The sequence below is a fragment of the Electrona antarctica genome (genome assembly GCF_951216825.1).
Source record: "Electrona antarctica genome assembly, chromosome: 19".
Lineage (NCBI taxonomy): Eukaryota > Metazoa > Chordata > Actinopteri > Myctophiformes > Myctophidae > Electrona > Electrona antarctica.
The window spans coordinates 30,014,809-30,040,964 of record NC_136800.1 but is presented as its reverse complement, the minus strand read 5'-3'; the positions used below and the strand labels follow the sequence as shown (position 1 = coordinate 30,040,964).

The 26,156-nt window shown below is 45.1% G+C and overlaps 1 protein-coding gene across 2 annotated transcripts in view; it reads right to left on the bottom strand.

Annotated features, from left to right (window-relative positions):
- Window positions 1-25,905, bottom strand: part of ephb3a (eph receptor B3a) — a 76,012-nt gene extending 50,107 nt beyond the window's left edge. For both annotated transcript variants that reach the window (XM_079488916.1, XM_079488917.1), the window contains exons 1-4: window positions 25,344-25,905; window positions 14,976-15,040; window positions 6,427-7,099; window positions 3,003-3,158 (exon numbers count right to left, since the gene is read on the bottom strand). In XM_079488916.1, coding sequence (XP_079345042.1) covers window positions 3,003-3,158; window positions 6,427-7,099; window positions 14,976-15,040; window positions 25,344-25,407 — 958 coding nt within the window. In that variant the 5' untranslated portion in view covers window positions 25,408-25,905. The remainder of the gene's footprint in view (window positions 1-3,002; window positions 3,159-6,426; window positions 7,100-14,975; window positions 15,041-25,343) is intronic.
- Between the last annotated feature and the right edge of the window lie 251 nt (window positions 25,906-26,156).

Here is a 26,156-nt window from a genome sequence, read left to right as displayed (position 1 = left end):
ACACACACACACACACACACACACACACACACACACACACACACACACACACACACACACACACACACACACACACACACACACACACACACACACACAGAGCCCAAGCTGCCAGCCATACTCTATGGCCAGGACTCTCAACACAGTACCATTTCCACCCTTGCAAGACCCAAACTAATGCATTGGCACAATTTCTAATCTAGACTGTAGTGTACACACATATTGTACTTTTCAGGATTCAAATTCCCAAAATAGCAAAAGTAGCAGGGATCTTCTACTTTTCATGGTTTTGTGTGACATTAGTATGATCAAGTAGGGCGTTCATTTACGAAAAACACAAAACGTTAGAATATGGAGATAAGAGGTTTCTGCCGGCGACAGCAACGATATGTGTCTTGCAGTCTGTACTATCCGTCTGCCAGGCTGTCTGCTTATATGTACACAGTCCAAAGTGTTCCATGTGAGTGTGACAGTCACAGGCCGTGTGTGTCATTTAGTGTGGTGAAAAGGCCTCTTGAGGGGGGAGGGGTGTGAGAGGAGAGGGTGGGGCATTTGACACGGTCAAGGCCGCCACATGTCGGTTCCCATCAGCGCAATTTCCCGCTGCGTCTCCGGGAAGCCTGTCTCAGAACAGAAGTGGACAGCGAGGTCAGCGTCAGACCACACAACCAAGCCTAGTTATCAGAGAACGCACTCTGTGTGGCATTTACGATTTCTCTACACCCGCCGATAAATGTGTCCGGTGAAGCGGGAAAGGCTGTCTAAAGTCAACTCCCCCACCCTGCGGCCACCTACACAACTCTATGCTACAAACAGGAAATAGCCACGCACAAAGAAAGAGAGGACATGCTATAGGCCTAGTGATGATGCACTTTGTCAGTGAAAGCAGTCATGTGACGAATCAATAGATCTGAATCTGTTTGGGTTAGAACTCTTGCCGTGTGATGTCTGGTGCTAACTACACTGACTAACTACAGTGACTTAACCACATGAACCACATGGGGCGGCAGTGGCTCAGGGGTAGAGTTGCCGGTTGGGAACCGGAAGGTTCCCAGTTTGATCCCAGTTTGATTCCAGGCTCCCCCTGGGTTCGTGTTGAAGTGTCTCTGAGTCTGAACCCTTAATTGCTCCCAATGAGCAGCTTGGTGCCTTGCATGGTTTCCTCTGCCATCGGTGTATGAATGTGTGTGAATGGAATGCACATCTGTGTAAAGTGCCTTGGATAAAGGCGCTATATAAATGCACCAGGCATTTACATGAACCCTAGCATGTATTCTTTTTAACCCCCTTTTCTGCCCAATTTAGTCGTTATACCAAATGATTCCTCACCACACACATTTCTGTGTCACTGCTGTTGTATCCTACCGACTCACCTACCAGTGAGGAGCGCCCACCGGGAGGACGCAGAGCCTTCGTCCTACTCCTCCCGCAGCCCGTAGGAGTACATGCAGTGATAATATCACCTTCCCCGCCCTGCTTCCCTCCCCCGAATACTGGCCAATTGTGTTCGTATAGACAACGTCAAAGCTGGATGCGCCGCGGTGGCCTTGCATCCCTAGCATCTAACAGATGGCGAAAATAAACGAAACTTTTGTCATTTCCAACTAGCTGAACATCACCGCAGAGACATGAATGCGTCATTGGTCAGAAACTCAAGGGTGCGCTCGTGAATTATATTGTTTTACTTCTGGGAAATCTGGCAGCAACGTATCGGTTGACTGTGTTAAAGAAAGGTTGTCTGATAAGGTAACCTCTGTAATAATCACTCTCTGACTGATTACAAACACAACCAGATGGCAATTAATTAACAGTGGGAGATAGTGCACACACATTGCCCACGGTTGCATCTGTCACGAGAAACGGTTACATTCTCGGAGATAAATTATGTCAGAGCACAGTGGAGGAGGTTGATGAAAACAAACGTTTTAGAGATCCAGGTGGCAAAATCACCATTCCAGCACCGGTTTCTTTTGTGCAAATCTTTTAAAGATATATTTTTGGGCTTTTTCTGCCTTTATTGGATAAATGGTGCATTTATAAATGGTAAATGGTGCATTTATATAGCGCTTTTTTCCAAGGCACTTTACATAGACTGTGCATTACATTCACCGATAGAGGGTATGCGCGTGACATCATCATCAAACCAGGAAATTATGCAGGAACGCCTACTGAGTGGCAAAAAACTACTTTCTGGCCTTGACAGCCCATACATCCACACAGAAAAGTCATATCTGATTGCATTAAACAATGTTAAACTCACTTTGCCTGTTGCTTTGCCACTCGATGTGCCATTCACTTTAAGCATGCGCATACTCTCTATTCACACACACATTCATGACCCACCGATGGAAGCGGAAACCATGCAAGGCACCAACCAGCACATCAGGAGCAGTTAGGGGTTCAGTGTCTTGCTCAAGGAAACTTCGACACTAACTCTGGGGGAGCCCAGGTTCGAACTGGTAACGTTGCGGTTACCATCCAGCCACTCTGCCCCTGAGCCACCGCCGCCCTGGATAGTTGGATTATTGGATAGTGTACAGTATGGTGACAGAGATGGGGGGGTGATACGGGGCAAAGGTCGTCGGGATCGGGAGTCGAACCGCCCGGGCCTGTGCAAATCTTTTAACCCTGCAAGACCCGGATATATTTCTACTTGCAAGAAAGAGATTTCAACCTTACTGCTACTTTGCAGAGGAAATTATGTTTAAAAAAAGAGATATATATATATATAAATAATAGTGGCTGTGGCTTTTTAAGCAAATATATTAAACTCAATCTACATATATAATCTATTGATCTATATCAATTTGGGGGTCTGTATAGTGCGTGTGGGGTCTAATGTACAGCACTCAAAGCGGAGCCTCATCGAGTATAAAACAATTTAGTCATTGTGTATAAAAAAAAAGTGTCCTCAGTCCACAGAGAACTTTGACTTTAGTTGGAAGTATTCTGCCATACTATAGAGTGTGATCTATTCTAGGTGGTGGTACATGGTGGCTTACTAGTGCAGGCGGAGTCTGGGGGGTCGCTGTCGGCACGGTAGAAAGCGGGCTGGCAGGGGCAGATGCTGGCTCCCCGGGCGCTGGAGCGGCTGTTGAGGGGGCAGGTAGAGCACGATCCCTCACCGTACTTGGATTTAAAGGTTCCAGAGCCGCAAGCTAGATAGAGAGAGAGAGAGAAAGAGAGAGAGAGAGAGAGAGAGAGAGAGAGAGAGATGGAGAGAGAGAGAGATGGAGTGACAGAGAGAGAGAGAGAATAAACAGCAAAACAAAAAGTAAAATAAAACTGTCAATGTAGAAGTTGTACAACAGCAACCCCCCATCACTGCTAGAGCACAACATCTCAAACAATCTGACTGCATCTGAACCCTGGAAACACTATGAAAATTGAAAAATGTTCGAAACAGCAGAAAGGTAAGCCAGTCCTAGTGGGAATAGCCCCTGCCAGCCCCCGACGAGAGGCTGCTACCCTAGAAAGGTAAGACCAGAAACATGATTGGCATATCCTGCATGACACACCACAACTAAAGCAGTTCCCCCATTGAAGCAGACAACAATAAGGTGGCACAAGAGATGCTAAGTTCTATCCCTGAGGACCTGTCTACAAACGCATGGCTGGTGACATCCTGGAAGCAGGAGAGAGTGGGAGTTGGCTGCGCTCACACATATCCACCATCCGGGACCCGGGAAATGGCTTATTTTGTATACTGAATTTCCCCTGTGGGATCAATAAAGGTCTATCTATCTAGATGGCGTCACCCCAGCGACAGACACTGCTGAACCACTGCTGAACCGCCTACGCATGGGGGTCGGCTGCTTCAAATGGCCTATGAAGAAGTCAGCTTGAGCTGACAGTATGTGGTATGTACCACATACTGTACTCATCACCTGTTCCAAGGTGGACCAGGGACAAGGGCGTGGCTGGCACGACACCGAGTTGGACATCTGATGACAACGCACAAAAGAAGACGATGTAGTCTAGCACAGTATAAGGCATATACCGTATATGTGCTATCATTTTCATCCTCTCAAAGAGGCGACATCAATCTTTCCAATGGAGCACAAGGATGACAGGAAAAGTTCCCAAGTGAAGTGGAAGAAAGGGAAGAGGAGGATGAAGACAGACTGCTGACAGTAGATTGCAGTTGTCAGACAAACGGGCACGGAGAAGGCTTCGTAGGAAAAAAAGGGATACACCCCCAAACCCATCAATCAGCGTCTGTTTTAGGGCTGGGCACTCTCTTGGCCACATCGCTGCATACAAACAAGGCCCGCCATCGCCTCCATAATAAACCAATAAATCAGTTCAAAACACAAGATGTCAAACTTGGCGCGAATTAGCAGGGAAGATCTGGAAGGAAATATGGCCAACGCCGAGTAATATGTATCCAAGTGGTTAATAAATCAATCGACGCAAATGGTATCGAGCGAAAGGTTGGCTGATATGTGGGTTTTAGGAATAAACCGGCATAAGCCTTGACCAAAGGGGGATTCAGATAAAGGGGATTAGCAGTATGAGGGTCTGGGCGTATGAGCTGCCTCCCGAGCCACAGATTTCCACTGTTTCCCACATTCCTGACTTGTGGTGTAAAAAAGCGAGGCTCTGGCAAACATCTGTTGTATCAGCACGAGGGCTCATAAAACGCAGCCAGCGGGATACAGCGTGATTAACTAGTTAGCCAAAGAGCTCTTTCGGTTTGAACTTAAGTCCCATCCTAATTCCCTGGAATGCCACTTTTAGGGAAATTAGTGGAGCTAATGGCCCGCATTGTGGGCTCTGGAAAATCCAACGCAATAAATAAACAGCCCGAGTGTAGATAAGATGAAAACTGTGTTTTTATTATCTTAATTCACCGGGACCTTCAGTCCCTTAACACGCTCATCTGATCTGATTTATGCTCGTCTATTACGCTAGTACGCTACAGCGTCTTATTTTGTTTGTTTGTGTTCCTCGCTCCATCGCAAGGGTGCTGAATCACCCCTCTCTCCGCCTTGTTTTAATCCATTAACCCCATTGGAGGGCACGATGATTTGTCTTTGTTTGATACATCAAAGATAGCCCTCCCCTGTATTACTCACCCCATCCCCTTATCTCTCTCTCTTTCTCTCTCCTCCCATCTCTTCTCCTATCCTCTCCCGTCCCTCCCCCTCGGTACAGCGGGCCGAGGTAAGGAATGAAACGTCCCGGTGATTAATGTTAGCATGGCACTGTTGGCTCACGTTGGTCTGAGCCGTGTTAATGAGCGCGCGCCTGCCTGTAGATTAACTAACGGGAAGCCTGCGGAGGAAATTACACTTCCTCATCGCCGAGTGCCGACTAAAGCCCCCCCGAGAGTCTTTCATCAGGCGTTTGGGCGGCAGGCTTTTAACCTTGAGCCGCCAAATGGCAACGAATGAGCTCTCCGCCGCGTGTTCGACACAAATTTCTCACGCCCAGGTGAGAGAATGCTTCCCCGTCGCTTTCGTGTAGTAGCTCAGTGTAGTGCCAGCCTCCCCCCCAACACCTCCCAACACCCCACTCAATTCTTTCTTCCTCGCTCCCTCCCTGAGGCTGTTGTTTTTGTCCCTGAGCTTTGGCAATTCACACCCCTTTACCACCTACTATCTCTACCTTCCCCGTGCTCTCTCTCTCTCTCCCCCAGTATCTCCCTCTCACCTGGCCTCCCTCCCACACTATCTCCTGTTTCCTCCTTGCACGTAGTATCTACCGTAGCTCCCTGTTCCTGTGCTGCTATCTTCCTCTCCCTCCTGTCCTGGCGCTCGCAGGATTTGTATGCCGCTGCTCTCCTCAACACCTTATTAATTCATACTCTCCTCCACCCTCCTTCACCCCCATTCAGGAGGCACACAATAAATGCAGAGAAGACTGGGGCAGACTGGAGGGGGGAGTGTGTGTGTGTGTGTGTGTGTGTGTGTGTGTGTGTGTGTGGGTGGGGGGGGGGGGGCATTGAGGTGGGGGGCGTCTTGTGCTGAGCATATAAAGGAGCCTCGGTTAAACACAAGTCAAAATGCCTCTTAAATACACTTACTCTGGCACTGAGTGTCGTCTGCAGATGGCTCAAAGACCCCGCTATGCATGTACACAGGAGCCCACGGGAACCATTCCCCCATCTGCCCCCACCCCCCGCTCATAGGCTCTATTCCACTTTACGGACTACAGTGAACCGTGATGTGGCCATTAAAACGTATTTCGTATATTGGGTTAGTTTCCATATGCGCTACGGCTCTGGGTTCAGATACGGTTCTCAAAACCATATTTATTGGGCACTGCTCAGGAGGTGGTGCTAAGTTCTAACCCAGATCTCTGGGAACTTCATTCTGAATTTCTTTTGGCGAAAATAGGCGATCGACAGGCTCACAAGCTTGTAGACTGGCTATTTTCACTTTTTTATTAGTTTTTGAATGATTAATTTTAAAATCCACTTACCCTGACACTGGGTGTCGTCCGCAGACGGCTCAAACCCCGCCACGCAGGTGCAGGAGCCCACAGGAACCATCCACTCGCCATCCCCGTTGCAGTAGAGCTTCAGAGGCACGGACACCTCCATGGCGTTGGACACACAGGCGCCCGGGGCGATGACCAAGGAGGTGGCCTCGGCACCCGTGGCCGTCTCGGGGAACACGGCAAAGTTTGCGATGGTGGTGGAGCACTTCTTGAAGAACACCCTGACCGAGATGAGCGACATGCAGGCACCGAGGTCCTGGAAGGCCAAGTAGAAGCCGGCCCGGGAGAGCGGGCCGAAGCTGCGCACTTTGGTGTTGATCCTGCCCGCCTCCAGCAGCGAGAAGCTCTCGTCCGGTGCGACGGTGTCCACCTTCACGTACGGGTTCTCCCGCCAGAGGGGGCTGGCCTCCGTGGCCGTGTCGCCGTCGGACTCGTAGTAGAAGAGATTGAAGGTCTCCTTGCAGGAGCCGGGGATGTTGGGGATGCTGGCGCAGTCGCGCACCGAGAACTTGAGCTCTACGTAGACGCGGAGGACGCCCTTCCTGGGGACGAAGTCCGTCCGGAGCCAGTTGTTCTGGTTGGGCTGCCGGACGTTGCACACCTGGTAGGTCCGGATGGGGCTCATGGAGTCGTCATAGCCGCTCACTTCTTCCCACTGGAGGAGGAAAACGACAGAGGAGCGTTATGACTAGGCTTAACACCTGCCCCTTGGAATGAGGAATCGTCCCTTAATCGGAAAATAAAAGACATGTCCCTTATTGAACTGATATTTTTGGGAATCAATCAATGACACACATCTTAGTTCAAAGTTCAAACAGCTCATACATATACTAAAATTCAGGTTGTTAACCACTTAAACCCTCTTGACTTGACTCATGGAGAGAGGTGTGCACACATCTCTGCGGATCCTGGGCAAATTATAGCTTAAAAAAATCACACCCGTGTGAACTGAGTGGTGTAAGGTTTTATATAGCATGATCAGCTGTGGTCTGACGTAATGTCTGACGTAATGAAATCACACCCGGATGTGATTTCACAACTGGCTTTTTTTGTGCAGAAAAAATGAGCATGGTTGCTACGGTCATCCAGTTCACCCGGGTGTGATTTAATTACGTCAGAAATTATTTTGAACATAGCAACCATGCTCATTTTTTCTGCACACAAAAGCCAGTTGTAGGAGTGGTTTACACCACTCAAAAAATACTTGTGTAAGCTTGGCTTAATTGACCGAATTTAACTGACCTTGTCTTATTCAAAAAATAATAATTGTGGGCCTTCAAGATTTGTATGAGTACCTATGTGGTATCGTAAAATATATACAACAGTAAGGCTACAAATATACTGTAGAGTGAGGTTTTATCTTTTTCTGGGCACCCCCATTTTCTTGGAAATAAGGGACACCCGTGGCCCTCATTTGAATTTCAGGTATTGGCAACCCAATTATGAACAGCGGATGATGACAATACACAAGGGAAGTCTGCATAATATAATCCCCTGTGTTAATTTAACTCATGCTATGAAATATATTAATCAATTTTTAAACTTTTTTTAATTAATTAAAATCTGTGTCATTTGTATTCCTAGCTAAGCTCAATAAACAACTCACCCCCTAGGAATCCTAATATTGAACGTAGGGCGGCCTAACCGATAGTGACAGTCAATCAAACATAGTGTTCAGATGACTGGAACACAGGGCAAAATTCACAGTGGGTATGCCACACATAACCCCTGTGTGTGGTATAATTTGCTGTTAAATTGCCTGTAATTGCATGAATCAACAAGAAAATTCCAATGATTGCACACTATTAATAGAAAATATTTCGCATTAAGGCAGATTTCACGCATTATGCCCATTTGTTTAATGGAGCCCATTCAGTTTGACCAAGGTTTGAATAACCTCTAGACTTATCATTAATTACTGGGATGCTACCACACTACACGCACTGCAGCTGGTAAACACCTTACAGCACTGATTCCCAACCTGTGGGTCTGGGCCCACTGGTGGGCCATGAGGAAGTTGCAAGTGGGCCCCCAAATAAAACACTAACAATTACAAATAGTGTAATGTAAATAACAAGTCATAGTATCATTTCATCACAAATTCGTTTTCATTGGAATACCGATAAATAAAGGTTCCATTGATCCAAGCCGGAATACAATCAACTGACTAATCATTAAAATAATAAACATATCTGAAAGTACTCAGAGTAGTACTCTATATGTACTAGTAGTATAGAGTGTTTGTTCAGTAACAGGAGTCTCCCTGTCTGTCAGCTCTTTAGTAAACAGAATTTTCAGGTCGGGATCCCAATTTTATCCAATCAGGAGAGAGAACTCAGACAGGATAAAGGATAAACATGTGGAAGTGATGACACAAATAAATGAGCAGACAAACTTGGAACTGGAATACAATTAGTTCCTCCCCACACACATTTGAGTGTCGTCGCTGCCGTTACATCGTACTGACTCACCTGCCAGTGAGGAGGCCCCTCCGGGAGGACATAGAGCTTCCGTCCACCTCCTCCCGCCCAACACTCCGTGCTGATGGTGCTGCCCCCCAGACCGTAGGATTACATGCAGTGATAAATATCACCCAAACACGGCCAATTGTGTTCGTACAGACGCCCGACAACGCTGGGGCTGCACCACGGTGGAATTTGAACCCACAGCCTCCACGGTGGTGGGGCAGGCACTTCACCGCTGTACCCAAGCGCCCGCAAACGCTATTGAGATTTTCATGTGGGCCCTGATCCATAAAAGGTTGAAAACCACTGCTCTAGAGAGCATCATTAATTACTTGGATGGTAGCGGAGCACACGCCCACTGCAGCTGGTATAAACACCTTACTGTACTAGCAGCACAGGGAGGAGAGAGTACAGCGCAAGATATAAAGTTGTAGCCATTAAAGATGTTGCAATCGATATAGCACAGTGGTTCCTTCCCAACCTTTTCTGGATCAGGGCCCACTTGGAAAATCTCTCAAGTATTTGCGGCCCACTCCATCTCGCCACTTCACGGCTGCAGTGTTAAAGTGGTCAAATGGGTGGGCCCGGCCGTGTGAAGTTTTGAGGGCGAGTGCTGTCGGGCATATCTTTTTATATTTTAACTTTTTGTGTTTTTTGTCAACTAATGCCCTATTAGATCATACTATAGATCACACAAAAGTAGCAGATCGACAAGCTCGACAAGTAAAAATGTATCGCTTTGTGCCGTGTGAGCTTGTAGAGCTCTTACTTTTGCCATTTTTTAATTTGAATCCTGAAAAGTAACAGTTTTGGACATACTGTATGAGGTTTCCACCCGACAGAGACGATAGCATACGTTCCGATTTATCAGTATCTCAATGAAAAACCTTTTAAAGAAAATAATAAAACCTTTTGACTTTAAATTTGTGTTGTATTATCATCAAACTCTTAGTGTTTTGCCATTTATTTGGGGGCCCACTTGCAATATCCTCACCACCCACCAGTGGCCCACGGCCCACAGGTTGGGACTCGCTGCCTTACAGTAATAGCAGTATATTGGGATGAGAGCAGAATATATATGACATTTTTAGCCATTAAGATGTCGCAAATCGATATGGCATCTACAGGAACGCATACGTTTCTAAATAACGCATGAATGTGCAAGTAGTGCTGAGAGGTTATGAGGGGCATACATTTTAAATGGCATGCATTTCTCCTAAAACCACATGCTTATTCTATCATGCAAACAGCTAAGTTATTTATTAAAAAGGCAATCTAAATGCAATGTCATCAGTGTGATTGCACAATGGTGGGCACTCCAAAGCACTTCAACTTAAGTGCTTTGGGTTTTTTCAATGCCTACTCTTCTGGCCCGATGAATAGTGTTATTTGCATGCAATCTGGGTAAGAAATACCTATTTACGCCAAGGGGCTCGTCTTTGAAATCTTCACAGAAACGGTTTGGCTTTGAAAATAGTCATCTAAGGACAATCCTAGACTCGCCTCTCTGGGTATCACTCCACACGGTAAATCAGACAATATTTCAATTCTAAGCATTACACTTGGTGTGTGCGTAGATTGTGTGAAAGAAACACCACCAACATTTTAGCAGTCAAAGCCATATGGGTCTATATAAAATACTGGGGTTGGCGTCGATAATATAAATGACTATGTTGGTCGATAAATTCTGTCCATGAGGAAATAACCTTCGCGGGGAAGTCAATCCTTTTTGGCTTTAACCAAATTTCCCTTCAGACCCGGCAAACTCTTCATTACCATAACAAATGATCTCTCCCCCCAAAAAATTGATTACTTCAGTGGTGGAGGAAAATAATGCATAACCCCCCCCCCACACACACACACACGCACAAATGCACGCACGCACACACACACGCACACACACACACACACACACATACAGCAGGCCTGTGCAACAAAATGTATTCCTTCCTTCAACAGCGAGTCCGAGAGCAAGCCGCTATGTGCCATAAATCAAACGGCAACACGTTGAAGCAGCTAGTGTCTCATGGATATGATAATTGCTCCCCCCCCCCCCCCCCCCCCCCCCCCCCAAAAAAAAAGGAAGAAGAAAAAAACTGTTGGGTGTGTCGGGTGGAAACCCCATATGTCCAAAATGGTAAATTATAATTAACGATAAAATAATAGGGAAAAAGCCTGCATGGCTAAATGTTGTTTTTGCCTGGAATTGTCCTTTAAGGGTCTGTAATTCAGAGAGTGTACAAATGGAACCAAATGGACTCGTTGGTTACATTTGTACAGTCTCAGCGTTAAATTGACAGTGAATATTTTACAGTGTAGATTGGGATCACAGAAATGAAAAATCGTATCAAATGTGGGTTTCCGTGGCTTAATGCATATCAAATTGGGGTCTCTTTGAAATTAAAAAAGGTCAAGAATCATTGATAAACTATACCGAAACCCCTTTACACAGTAGAATCCCCATTTAACTCTGAGAGTGTACAAATTGGTCCCTGTAAGGGTCCGTTTGGGACCCGGCTAGGGGTTCCGGGCCGGACGTTTGACAAGCCAGTGTTGCTAGGAGGACATTCACGCCCAGGCCTTATAGGAAGAGAGAGAGAGAGAGAGAGAGAGAGAGTAGAACCAGCCGTGGGATAGTTTCCATGGCAACCCACACCGTTTCCATTGACTGCCTTTGCGCGCACGTAGCAAAAAAAGACAAATTACACTGGCCGGGGAGTGGGGGGGAGGGGTGGGAGTGGAGGGGAGGGGAGGGGGGTCTGTCAGGTTGTTAGCCCCCGGGTCAAATTCATGTTGTTTTATTTTCTACACTGTTCCTATGGGTTGGGGGGGGGGGGGGTGAGGGGGTGGGCGGGGTGATCAACTAAAAACCTAGTTAATTCCCTACCTGTAATTTGCCCTCTGGCAATTATATTATAAATGACAGCCTCCATGCTTTTAATGATCGAGCCTTTGTTGTTGCGTGGTGCGCACCTAAGTGTGTGCGTGTCTGTGCGTGCATAATAAGCATTATGTGTGTCTGCGTGTGTGTGTGCCTTCACACGCGTGTGTATGTACAAGTGTGTGTACGTGTGTACAGTGTGTACATATGCGTGTCCATGTATGTGTGTGCATGTGTGTGTGTGCGTACTTGGTGTGTGTGTGTGTGTGTGTGTGTGTGTGTGTGTGTGTGTGTGTGTGTGGGTGTGTACGGGTGTGTGTGGGTGTGTTTGTTTCAAACACATTGAAGGTACAGTCGATTCTGTAACTCTGAGCGTGTACAAATGGAATCTACAGTAAGGGTCCATTTGGTTCCATTTATACACTCAGAGTTACAGTATTGGTCCATTTGGTTCCATTTGTACACTTTCAGAGTTCCAGTAAGGTTAGGGGTGTAACGATATAGTAACTGCATTGAATAATCGATTTTAATTTCAAGAATCGAAGTATATCGAAATGTCAAGGTACAGGTTTGTCCATAAGTGTTCAAATATAATGTATATGTATTTGCCAGAGGATCATTGTGTTTACTTATTTATATCCATATTCATAAATGGTAAATGGTAAAAGGTGCATTTATAATATATAGCGCTTTTATGCAAAGCGCTTTACATTACAGATGCATTTTGCATTACCTATTCACACACCAATGGCGGTGGACTGGAAATCATGCAAGGCACCAACCTGCACATCGAGAGCATTAGTGGTTCAGAGGTACGTGCCATACATTTTCCCTTAAAAAACCTGCACTACCCACGTTTCACACAGATTTAATTTCTTTGCTAAATAGTTACTGTATCGATTTTAAATCATTGAAATCATATCTTATCGCCATAATGAGCCAATATCGTCCATGTATCGTATCGTCAACTGTGTATCGTTATACATATCGTATCGCCGTTAGTGTTGTCCCTGAAAGAATGATTGTTCACGAACGCGTTCATATTTTGGGTGAACGTAAACTGAACGTACTGTATTTCTGTACGTACACGTATTTCTGCTGGATGAACGTCATTGTGAATGGATTCATTTCTGGCATGTGTGAACTATGTTCACGAGTGAGTGTTTCCATAGAGCCTTCGAGGTGAAACCTCCGTTTAAACACACCCTAAACAGGCCTTAATATCTATAAATCATAAATTAACTAATCTTTCTCAGCCGTACAATTTCACTGGAGTGCGCAGCGCGCATATCTAACTAACTGCATGCTGATGCACTCATGCACGCAACATGTCCCGACCCAAACACTGAGGAGGCTCTTCAGGAGGTAAACGTGTTGTTGATTAAACATAATGTTCCACGATAAATAGCTTCCAATAGCTTGTTATTTTTGCGTGGAGGAGGTATGTGTCCTCAACTGTCCATACATGATTGCTGATCACCTCGTTCGGCCAACACAAGACAGCTCCCTCCACAGAAGTGCAGTGATGCCTGATTTATTCTTCGTGTTCCATACGGAGATATGAAGGCTGTGAGAACTGAACCGAGAACTGAGAGCCTTCACAATAAAAGCATGCAGCTTTCACAAGTTGGCCCATAATAAAGACAAGGAAAAGGATTAAGAATTCGATGGCATTTCACATTGCAAAAGAGCATTTTTTTTTCCAAATTGATCCATTAATTTGGATAATGGTAATGGAGATATTGTAAAAGTTGTCACTTTATTAATCCCAAAGTTTATTTTTTATTTATTTTTTAAGGTTTGGACTGTGTGCACTGAGCGCACTGTGCAATGCAAACTAATAGGAGAGTGCGCTCCGGTGAGGTATTTCCGAACACGCCCTATTTCTGCGGTTCTATGTGGCTATGGGCTGTGGCAATAATTATTATTTTTAAATGAAAAAGAACAAAAATAGTAGATTATTTGGAACCATAAACTTTAGTTCAAAATGTTGAATTATTTAAAATGTTGAACTGTGAACTGAACTAGTTTTTAATAAAAAAAGTGAACGTAAAGCCCAAACCGTACCAATGCAACTAATCGCAACGCCTTGCTACAAAACAGTTTTACTCCATTCGGGGAAATGGTTGAAAGGTGCGGTTTGGGCATAACGGTCCATTTGAACCCCATGGTGGTCCCCGGACCCCAGTGGGTTAGGTAACTGTAGTGATATGGGTGCTGTCTGCCATGGTTTCATCTTGAGGCCATGGGGCGGCTCGGGTGCAGTCAGTCAGTCAGTCAGTCAGTCAGTCAGTCAGTCAGTCAGTCGCTGCCACCAGCAAATTATTACACATTCTAGAGCGTTTTCCCTAAATAGTGTGTTCTGCCACACAAACGTCAGGCAGCATGTTTTCCATTTGTTTTTAGTACCCTCCCCGACCCCCTCACCGGGCTCACCCACCCCCTAAAAACTAAACAAACATACACTACGTAAACAACGCTGTAAAACAGTGGGGGGCATGTTGTTTAAAGCGGCAAGGGGCTCCATTAACAAGCAAATGGAACAAATGTTGGAATGAAGTAGCCCGGTAGTGCGAGCGTGTGAACGAACACACGTTTGTATTACACTATACCTGTGAGGAAATGTTTGAGGGCATCAATTTTATATAAATGCCATTTTCACAATTGTTTGGCCATTATTTTACCGTAACCCTCAAAGCCTGAGTTATGTGGGCCGTGCAAAAAAATACCTATCCAAAAAACAGTGCTTAACTAAGTATACATCAGGCATAACTCCAACACCAACCCTAAAACTTAACCTCCAACTGCCATACCTAACCCCAACTTTATTCTGTACCTAATTCTAAGTCCAAGTCTAACAACAACTCAAAAGCTTTTTAACCATACAACCATTTATTTTGTGACGGACAGGAAAATTGCCCTCACAAAATTTGTAAAATTCTACTGACATTTGGCCTGCACAACTGAAAATTTTATAAAAGTAAAAGTATAGTAATAAAAGTACACATGCGCACGCACACGCGCACACACACACACACACACACACACACACACACACACACACACACACACACACACACACACACACACACACACACACACACACACACACACACACACACACACACACACACACACACACACACACACACACACACACACACACACACACACAAATTACTCACCCCACTCTCTGGAAAGGTGGTCCAAGCCAGCTCTGTAGTTGCCCATCGGCTGTCCATTAGGGTCTCTGCAAATCAAGAGAGTAGGAGTGTTGACAAACAATAAACTGGTAACTGCCTGGGGAAAACACAACCAAGTCATTAGACAAAGGAAGGAAGGAAAAGGACCACACCAGAGTTTCTGCTCTTTTTATAAGGAGAGCATTGGTAAAGCCTGCTTCACTTAGTCGTGCACATGTGTCCCACATCCAAGAGTAGATCTACAAGCTCGCAATCTACAGATCTATGAGAATAGATCCTACTCTGCCACCAAAATGTGGAACCTGGAACGCCCTAAGCCATTAAGACATGCAAATCCCTTGACTCCTTCAAAAACACTCTCAAAGGGACCCTACAGACGGCTGCAATTCGAAACTGGCCCCTGTAAAATCTGAGATTTGTTTTATATAGAAGTGTATATTTGTACGTCTCTAAATGTTCTGATGAATTGAAAATGGTGGACCCTGTTGTAAACAAGTGTAATGCTGTATCAGTGTGTCATCCACAGTAACAATCTTTGTATTGAGTTGTGCTTTCATGTGAAATGTACCCATTCTGCAAACTGTTAATAAATACTTCAATCAATCAATCAATCAATCAATCAATCAATCAATCAATCAATCAATCAAAACTCAAGAGAGTAGGAGGCTTGACAAACAATAAACTGGTAGCTTCCTGAGGGAAATACATCCAAGACAAGTCATCACTACTAGACAATGGAAAAGGACCACACCGAAGTTTCTTCTATTTGCATGTGGGTGTTGTGCACCTAAAATAGCAGATCTACAAGCTCGAGTCAGAGCGCATCGTGCTGAGACGCGTTCTGATCTTGTTGATGAAATAAAGCGACAAATCAGACTTACACTCTCTCCACTCTGGCTCATAATCACCTCCCACGCACAAAACCAACTTTCTTCAAAGTTCTCACCAAAGTGACACGCCGTCATGACACCCCAGAGATCCCCCCCCCCCCCCCCCCACCCCTAATTAAAGCTCCCTCAAACAAGAGAAGTCCTAAGCAACGTTCTCAGATGACAGTTTTTTGTTGTCTTTCTTTTATTAATTTGCGGTACGCCAGACAAGACATTCTCTAAGACAATGCCTGGAGGAAATAGTTTCATTAACTGGCATAACTCCACAGAGATTAGAAGAATAACAAGAACAATTTCAGTAATATGTCACGTTTGGGAGTGACACGGTGTGTATCAATGACGTCAACTAGAGCCCCCGAGTGTGACGATTAATTGTCAAACAAATCATTTGCGATTAACAATTCATTTTTGTTTTTTGGGCATTTGAAACATTGGGAACATATACTAACATACACTTCTTTTAGGCTATTAGGCAGAAAAGTTGCACTGCGGCAGACACAAATGACTGCCATATTTAATAACTTTCAAAATAGTGGAAATAGCCTATTAGTGGAAATAGCCTGCTCTACAGGCTTACAACGCGCTGCGATGCCACGCACTGCGATGCCACGCGCTGCGATGCCACGCGCTGTAAGCCGCGTGTAAGCCCCACACCTCCGCTTTTTTCATATGTAAGCAGTGCGTAAGACACCCAGCCCACCCCAAATAATTATAACTGAGCCACACAACCCAATACATTATTACAAGCGTCGCGGGGTCAATGCAATTCTTACTCTCGGGCCCGTCGTGGGAGCTACGCCCCGGCTATGGCACTGTCTTAGTGTGAGACCCCAGAGATCGGTATCTGCCTGTGGTTTCCTGACTGACAACAGGTAATCTCAGGGCTTTTCCACCCCAGCTGTGTTTACGACTCGTCAACGAGGTGAAGGAGGGTCACACTAACACACGGCAGATGGAGAATAAATAGTGGGATCAATGTGTAGTGGTGTGTGCTGTCAGGCCATCAATCGACAGCTGTCTGACTTCATCAGGCAGGTATCACCTTGTGTGCACCCCCCCGCTTTTTTTCATTTTCTAATATATGCGAGTGAAAATTAATGCCCTACTTCTACAGCATCACACAAAAACATCAAAAGTAGAAGATCCGAATCGACGCCTTTTGAGATTGTAGATCTGATACTTTTGAATTTGAATCCTGAAAAGTCACAATTTTGGCCATATGATGTGAGATGATATATTATATTGGTATTAATAAAATTACAATTACAATATAGCCATTTAGCAGACACTCTTTCCCAGAGCAGTATCAAAACCACATGTTGATAAATCTTGAAAGAAAATGTGAAAAACGTGTAATAATTTAGAATCTTTCTGGGGTCCCTTACACAAAATCTTTATAGATGGAGGTCTGCGGATAAATACATGTCGTCTCTGCCGGGTGGAATGTCCAAAATTGGAGGATTTAAATTCAAAAGCAGATCTACAAGCTCAAAACTCACCGCTTCATGCCGTGTTTTAAGATTGCAGATCTGCTACTTTTAAGACGCTGTAGTAGGATCAAGTAGGGTGTTAATTTTACGGAAAAACAAAAGTGGATTCTGCCCGACAGTTCGCCGGTACCTTGACACGAAAATGTTAAGAGAACCGCTACATTAAGACAGGTATCACCTCATGTGCACCCCAGTTTTCCTCATATTCAAACTACATCTGTATGCAAACGGCCTCTCATTGTTCCATTGTCGCTGAAGTGTAATTACTTGAACAATTACAGTTTTTTCTCTTTTTTGTCATGCAGACTCATTGAAACAAGGCCCGCTGTGTACCATTTGCTCGCAAAGCTGTTAACAGCGTTTAAGCAGGGTGCCAGGAAAGACACGTAATTTCCTGCGAAATACCCCTCAGGGCTGTGAGACGTGCCCTCCAAACGTACTGAGACCGTCAAACACTAACACTGATGTCTTTCTGGGGGGATATCACCGTGTCACCTTGTTTCTGGTGCCACGTTGCTGCTTGACCTTCTGACCTCATTGTTTTAGGCACATGACAAAGGATACGATATTGGATCTATCACTATCATTGTACACTGTGCCATGCTCTTTTTTTTACACTGCCCCGCATTTGGTTGGGTACCACAACAAGGATGATTTGAGCACCAAGCATCTGCACTACAGTTTCAGGCGCTAAAAGCATGCGATAGATAGAAGCTGCATGCACAGTAGCACCCTGTATGCACTAAGATGTAAGCTTAGACTTTCCATATGGTTCTGGGGGTTTGTCGTGCCTGAACCCCATGTATGTACGTAGTTATACTACCATAAAGTGTGCAATGAGCAATGCATGTAAGCCACTTAAACCCCAGCATCCTTAATGTGGGGAAGGCTTTCATAGAAAATAACAGAACACTGAAAATCTACTAGTACAGACTACAGAGCCCTGAGGGACTTCACTCCGGTCACTCATATGGGGTTTAAGTGGTTAACACACAAGGAACATTTCACTGATTTTAAGTGACAAATAAAACCCGTTCTGGCTTCATCTTGATTCTTGACATGCACAGTATGTCTTTGACATCACAGTCACACCAACCAACTGTTGTCTAACCATTTAAACCATAAATACTTCATTGAGAGGGGTCCCCCAGGGGTCTATGCTTGGTTCCTTCCACACCACACCACACCAAACGGCTTCCATTCCACACGCTCACAACGGGTCACAACCTTGTACATCCTATTATGACATAGCCCAGAATGGGAACATCAGTGGGTTCATGTTGGTTAAGTGGAATTGATTTCGCAGGTTATACACAGGTCTGAAGCGGAGCTGCTTCTGAGCGGAGAATAAGCGGCGCACATAGATAGGCCCACTGCGATGACCTCAACATTATGCACGTGGAGGTAAACATCAATGTCCATTCATCTTTGATGAGGCTGGGGAAATGGCCGTCTACATGTTCAACAGGCTGGAGCTCCATGTCCACTCATCCCCCTGTACTTAACCACTTAAACAGGGCTCTATGCTATTGTCTTGGTGTTATTGTGGGGAAAGCTTTTGCTGAAAATAGCCAATCGACAAGCTCGCAACGTGTAGATGTAGATTGGCTATTTTCACTATTTTAATTATTATTATTATTATTATTATTGCAACTGTAGGTCACATTTACTATGAAAACCTGAATTTCCATGTGTCATGTCATGCCTCCATATATGGTCACGCCTCGTGACATCACACCTCCATATATGGTCACGCCTCGTGACATCACGCCTCCCTATATGGTCACGCCTCATGACATCACACCTCCATATATGGTCACGCCTCATGACACTGACCTCATTTAACCCCGGATAACCATACATAGAGAAGACTGGATCATCACCTATATCTGCATATATGGAGCCGGCCAGCAACTCTACATCTGACCTCAAACCTTAAACCCTTAGATCTCCATATATGGAGCTGACCTGTTCTGACATTCCATATGTTGATCTGACCTCATCAAACCCTGTACACTCAAGACACGCTCAATATATGGCCAGTACATAATTCATTCAATATGTTGATCTGACCGCCATGCCAAGGCGCCAGCGCTTGCCCAGCAGTCTGCCATGATGTGCCATCACCCAGGCGGGCACGGTCGCATCTCGCCCTCAGGGCGTCTTACTGGTTATCATTATTAATATTAATATTAAAAACATTGACTAATAAGATTATCCATAAGGGATAAGGCTCTGTGCGAGATAGGGCCCCAATACCTTTCGTCTCTCAGGTGGATACCCCATAATGTCCAAAACCTTTCATAATTCAAATTCAACAAAAACAGCTTTTGTGTGACACTGTGGTCGAAAAAACACAAAAAGTTAAAATATGGAGATAAGAGGTTTCTGCCTGACGGCAACGTTTTGTACTTTTACCCAAGTACAATTTTGAATACAGGACGTGCACTTATAAGACAGTATCTTTTTTTCATATCAGTACTTCTTCCACCACTGCTGATCCCAGGATTGTCTCCCCCTAACCCCTGGACGTCTGATGCTGTGCACCTATAGTCACCCCCCGCCCTCCTCCACTCCCCTCTCCCCCAATGCCCGCAGGCAACATGGAGTATGACTAATCTCACGCTCAACTCTCCGTGGTCCACACAATCACCCTGCTAAACAGGCCTCGACTGCTGTGTGTGCTCACACGCACCCGCACGCACGCACATACACACAACAGTGCATTAGCCTTCAGGAGGGATAGAGATAGAGCCACCGGCTCAACATCTGAGGACAGACTCAGGTGTGTGTTTGCTGCTGCAGCACCACACAATGTATGGAACAAATGGGAGCTCAGTACTTCCATTTAGGACTGGGCAATATGACAATATCACGGTTATTTCACACTTTTGCCTCAATTTTGATTAATGAAAGCCATGAGCTCACAACGTGAGTCACGATGCTGTGCGCTGTGAGCTTGTAGATTGTCTAGTTTTCGCTACTTTTGTACACAGCCATTGTGAAGGCATATGTGTGAAGTGGTTAATCGGACTGATCAATTTAGCCGATTATGACAAAAAAAATGTTTAAATACTTTTTTCGTGTTGATTCACACATTTTTTTTACAAAATTATCACAAAACAAAACTCTGCTTCTGTTCAAGTCGGTGATTGGTCCTAATTATCAGTTTCGATATACTTTCAGTTAACTGCCCAGGCCTAATTAGCCGGCAGGAAAGAAAAGATAGTGTATCCACAAGCTTAACACCTGAGTTCAAGCTCAGGTGTGTTGCTGCACTGCAGCACGCCACAATGTAAGTAAGTTGGAACTAATACTGCCAGTAGCTTTCAGGAAGATCTTCATTATGCCTCGAGTCCTGCTATAAATTACAGCTATCTCAGCCCGCAATAAGATCTGACATGTGCAGTCCACCATGTGGCTTTTAACTTTAATGCATCATCATGTTGTCTATTTACTAGTTTGTTAATTATTGGGTCTTGCTTGCCAAGTGCTGCGGACCTTAATGCTAATGTTTTTTTATTGTCGTTCAGTGTTGGAGCCTGTCTATCAGCCAGAGACCAATTTCTTTTTCTTTTCTTTCTACCTAAAGTGGACTAAAATGAAGCTTTTAGTTGTTGTTTTTTTTATCTTTCTTCCCACTGAATTCCATACACTAGACAAGATTGAATTACGATGCCGTTATCCTAAAGTCAGACAGAATGCCTCTAAATGTACTGCCATTAAGGATCCCTCTTATCTCTCCTCCTCCCCTTGTTATATCCACTCTTAAGCCTTATTTTCTACAAGATCTACATACAAGATCACAACGCATCACATACTGTAACTGCACATTGTGAGGTTGTTGATCTGCCGTTTTAAGATGTTCTGGGAAAATAATTCAACTACAGCATAATGACACGCCCAAAAGGGGAGGGTTCAAAGTGGTTAACCATTTATACTTGCTTGACTGGAGTCGCTCAGGGCTCTGAACTAGTGACTTTTCCGCTTTCGCTCTTCATGAAATATCTTCGCAGACAATAGCAGATCTACAAGCTCATTATGCGTCGCACTGCAACGCATTGTGAGCTTGTAGATCTGCTATTTTACTGCGAAGGTTTTCCCCGACACAATAGGGATGCTGGGGTTTAAGTGGTTTCAGTACAACAACCCTGGGGAAAGAGATGCTCTTCCAGTGAGAACTTGTCCTTAGTGCCTCAGCACCCACCATGACATTTACTGGTTTTGATCACTGGAGCCCAAATGCCATAGAGCTCTGTATTCTCAGAGACACACACACTCACACACACACGCGCACACACACACACGCACACGCAAACGCTATAGAGGTCTGTATCCTCCCATGCATGCACACACACACACACACCATAGAACTCTGTATTCTTATCATGCGTCTGGAGCAGGCACGCACACACACAGAGAGGTTGAATTCTCACCATGCGTCGGGAGCACAGCACACACACACAGAGTCGCACGCACACACACGCACGCGCGCACGCACGCGCGCACGCACGCACGCACGCACGCACGCACGCACGCACGCACGCACGCATCGATGGATTCGAGGACTGTGATCTCACCATGCGTCAGGAACACACGCACACCATGAGCTCTGTATTCTCACCATGCTTCAGAAGCACACACTCTCACACACACACACGCACTTACCTACACACACACATACGCACACACTCACATGTGCACACTCTCTCACACACACACACACACACACACACACACTAATGTATTATTCACTTTGTGAATGATGAAAGGGAACCCTCGCCTCACATTACTGTGACATGCACATCCAACAAGTAAACATATGAAATATTAACGGCTGAACATCATCTCCAGTGATTGCAGAGTGATCAAATACAGCCGTACCATCTATAAATAGTTCATAACAAAATGGGTGCTATACCGCTCTGAAGTGTGTTAACTTCTTACTTCTGAGAGGCCACTCTGACAACATTTGACTAAAATCTCCAGTTAATTTCCACTTTCGTGTGTTTCCACTCTCTCGCGCGCGGGCTTTCCGCAGAATCCCCCCTTTTATGATTTATAATTACAGTCCGACGTGATGCTCCGTTTGACGCGTGATGAGCAGTTTTTCAAACACGCCAAGTCGGAGCTAATTCAATCTATCCTTCAGGGCTGTTTGCATTCTCCTTTTATGGGTCGATGGATAATTATTCATTATTTGTATTTCAGCGTCTAGAGTGGGAGGCAGATGAGGATAACCCGCTCGACTCAATCAAATGCTATAGTAGGCTATAATAAAGCGATCCATGAGGACATTGCAAGTGACCCCAAAATAACTGGCAAAAGATTTAAAAATGTATATATATAAAAACTATTCATGTAATTAAAATGTCATGGTATTTTTTCCTTTAAAACCTTGAAAAATACGTTTTCATAGCCGATAAATAGGAACTTATAGTATACTATGTTAGATTCCATTGATCCACGCTGGAACACAATCGATTGATTGATCATTAAAACACACATGCTCTGAAAATGCACGTCCACCCATGTAGCCTTCCTTTCAGATAACCGCACGCACCCCAGATGCACCTTGAAGCCAATATCACTGCATAATTCCACCTCAGTCATGCATATAGAACTCTGCCTGCCACATTACTGCTACGGAACATTCCCCGAGTTGTAATTACTTCCATGCAATATCCTATGAGTGTTTCACAAAGCAGCAGCGCCATAAAGACTTACTGCAAATGAGATTAGCGCCAACATTAAAATGTCACCGTCGCAGAAGAGATTTACAGTAGTAGGCCCTGTGTGTGTGCGTGTGTGTGAGAATTTTGGAGATTCGCAATCGCTCTGCTCCATAAGGATACAGTTTAGGCCTGCATGGGACACAGCAACAGACACATTCCTTCCAACAGAGAAACGCTAACATTTGACTACGACGCAATCACGGTAAAAACAAATGCCAGATTCAAACCATCTGTTGAACTCGGTGGATTATAAGCGGCTAAATAGCAACGGCGCGAGCTAATTGGAAATCTATTGCGCTGTCACCTCCCTTTTCCCACGTTCACTCAAGTTCTTGGGGATCATCTGCAACCCTCCCAACCCGCCTACTCCTCAAGAGGACAAACATTAGTTAACCTCCAAAGTGTTGAGTAACTGGAAGTTGCTGGGTTGGAAACTGGCTGATCACCGGGCCATGAGGGCCCGTGGGGAGCCGCAGGCCTGCTGCCACTGCATTGATTTAAGTTGCTGACACCAGAATTGATGAGGGATCAAGCTGGCCGCGGTCCAGGAGAAGCAGATTGTACAGGAAGAGCACAGAGAGAGAGTGAGAGAGAGAAAGAGAGGGGAGGAGGGCGAGAGGGGAGAGAGGGTTAGGGAGAGAGAGAGCCAGAGAGGGGGGCCGAGAGAGAGAGAGAGAGAAAGAAACAGGGAGGGGGGAGAGTGAGAGAGAGAGAGAGAGAGAGAGAGACAGAGGCGGGTTAAATATCCCTATACAGAATCCAGCATCTATGTTGTCTGTTCTCTGAGTGTGAATGAACTTGCCCTAACTGGTTACATACAAAAAGGTCTAAATTATGACCAGAATTCTTGCTGTGTAGCCAGCTGCCCCCCCCCCCCCCCCACACACACACACACACACACACACAAACCACAGAAACCCTTCCCTCCAGAGGAAAACAGCTGTAAGGGTAAACAACACGACTTGTTCGAACCACTGACCTTTCAATTCACACCCGTCATCTGACATGTTTCACATGTGGGTGCCGTGGCGTGCCTTGGGGGGGGGTGCTTCTCTAACATTTTATTTTTTATTTCAAAGACCCCCTGTTTGTTATGCTTTAGGCCCTAAAGCATAACAAACAGGGGGTCTTTGAATTAGAAAAAGGCCTAAGGTTTAGGGGCACATAACTCAGAGAGTGTACATTTGGCTTCCATTTGTACACTCTCTGAGTTACAGGCCTGCAAGCGTCGTTTTGGTTCCTATCCATCCTATCCACAGCACTTTGAGAACCATGGCCTTGAGGGAATGGGGGGAGGTGGGGTGGGGGGCACGTACTGGTATTCACGTATTCCGTATTGATCCGTTTGGCTCTGCTGTGACACTTTACACCATGGCTTGATAGTTATACTCCCAACACAGCAATTTGCCAAACATACAACATAAACATTATAGTATAATGTTCATATATTATGTATCTTATTATTATAGTATTATTATATGAAGACATTGAAGAGGTCATACATAATAATGTCTGTATTAATGTCTGTATTAACACAGGTTCTGAGTGACCAGAATGCATGAAGAAAAGAGGCCCGTGCTCACCAGAACCTCTGCCCATGCAGGGCCCACATCAACTTGTGGGTGTGACACAACAAAAGGGACAATAGCAAACTGGGCACAGCCGCTGCAATGGTAACATGCATGGGATGTCAGCTCTCTCTCTCTCTCTCTCACACACACACACACACACACGCACACGCACGCACGCACACACACACGCACGCACACACACGAGAGAGAGAGAGAGAGAGAGAGAGAGAGGATGCGTTTTTACACACATGTGTAGCCTATGGATTGCACTCATGGTACAAAGAAAATTGATGCAACTCACATTTTCCACACTACCACCCTGATGAACCAAAACATTTCGGGTTATTGCAATGCATGATCAATTTCACTAAATGGGAATAATGTATTGTTTTCATTGCACAATATATGCGGACGTCAATAAGATTCCTTACATAAATAAATGACTTAACAAACAGTTAAGTAGCGTAGCCTACACAAAATTGTGTATTCTGTTGTTTCTTTTCGTGTGTTAATTTAGTATTATATTGCTTCTGTTCATGTGTGTGTATGATCATTCTGATTCTGAACATGTAATTCAACCAATTAACAGTTACACGCCTGCAGGCTGATCGTTCATTTATCACCGATAAAAGTTAATGAAGGAGAATGGCAGATGAAAGCTTACCTTCTACAGCCCATACGACAGAGAACGCGAGGCTGCAAGCCCACAGCAAGTAATCCATTGTCATAAAACGAGATCTTGCAACATGAATAAAGGTGTTAGGTGTACAGACTGGACGCTTTGTGGATGGAGAGACTGGAGATCTTACTGGGAAAAACACACACGTCCAGAACACCTAAACCACCGCAGCGGTTGGAGGTTCATTCACTCCTAAACAACTCTCATGTCTTCAGTTTAGCAAGGCGGGGATGGAATGGAACCTTAATTCAACCATCCCGTAAAAAAAAGAGAGAGGGGGAAAAAATCCAAATATCACCAACGCGTTTTGCTTTTCATTTAAACAATCCTGTATAATCCCAATGAGGAATGAATAACAAACAACGATCCGATGCCGCGGACCCCCGCTACAAAGCAAGCCCCCTTTCTCATTCGCCTTTATTGCACTTTATACCGAGCAATCAAAATAATTCCCCCCCGAGGGCTCCTGTGTTTATTTTCAATTCGTTGCCTTAATTCGCCAAATTCATAGGTCCGAACCTTTTTTTGTTCTACCCGAAATAAAAGCGCAGTAAATCCACTTTGGCAAGTCAGTCCGTGGCGTGTATAGCTGACTGACTGTTGCTCCTGGAGGAGGAGTGTGTGTGTATGACTGACTGACTGACTGACTGACTATGTGTGTGTGTGTGTGTGTGTGTGTGTGCGTCGGAATGGCAAGAAGAGGAAAGCGGAGGGGGGTTGGTTGTTGGGGGGGGCGTGAGTGAGGGGGAGTGTGAGGGGGTTAGGGGGGCAGCTGCCAACTAATAACCCTCCCTGGCT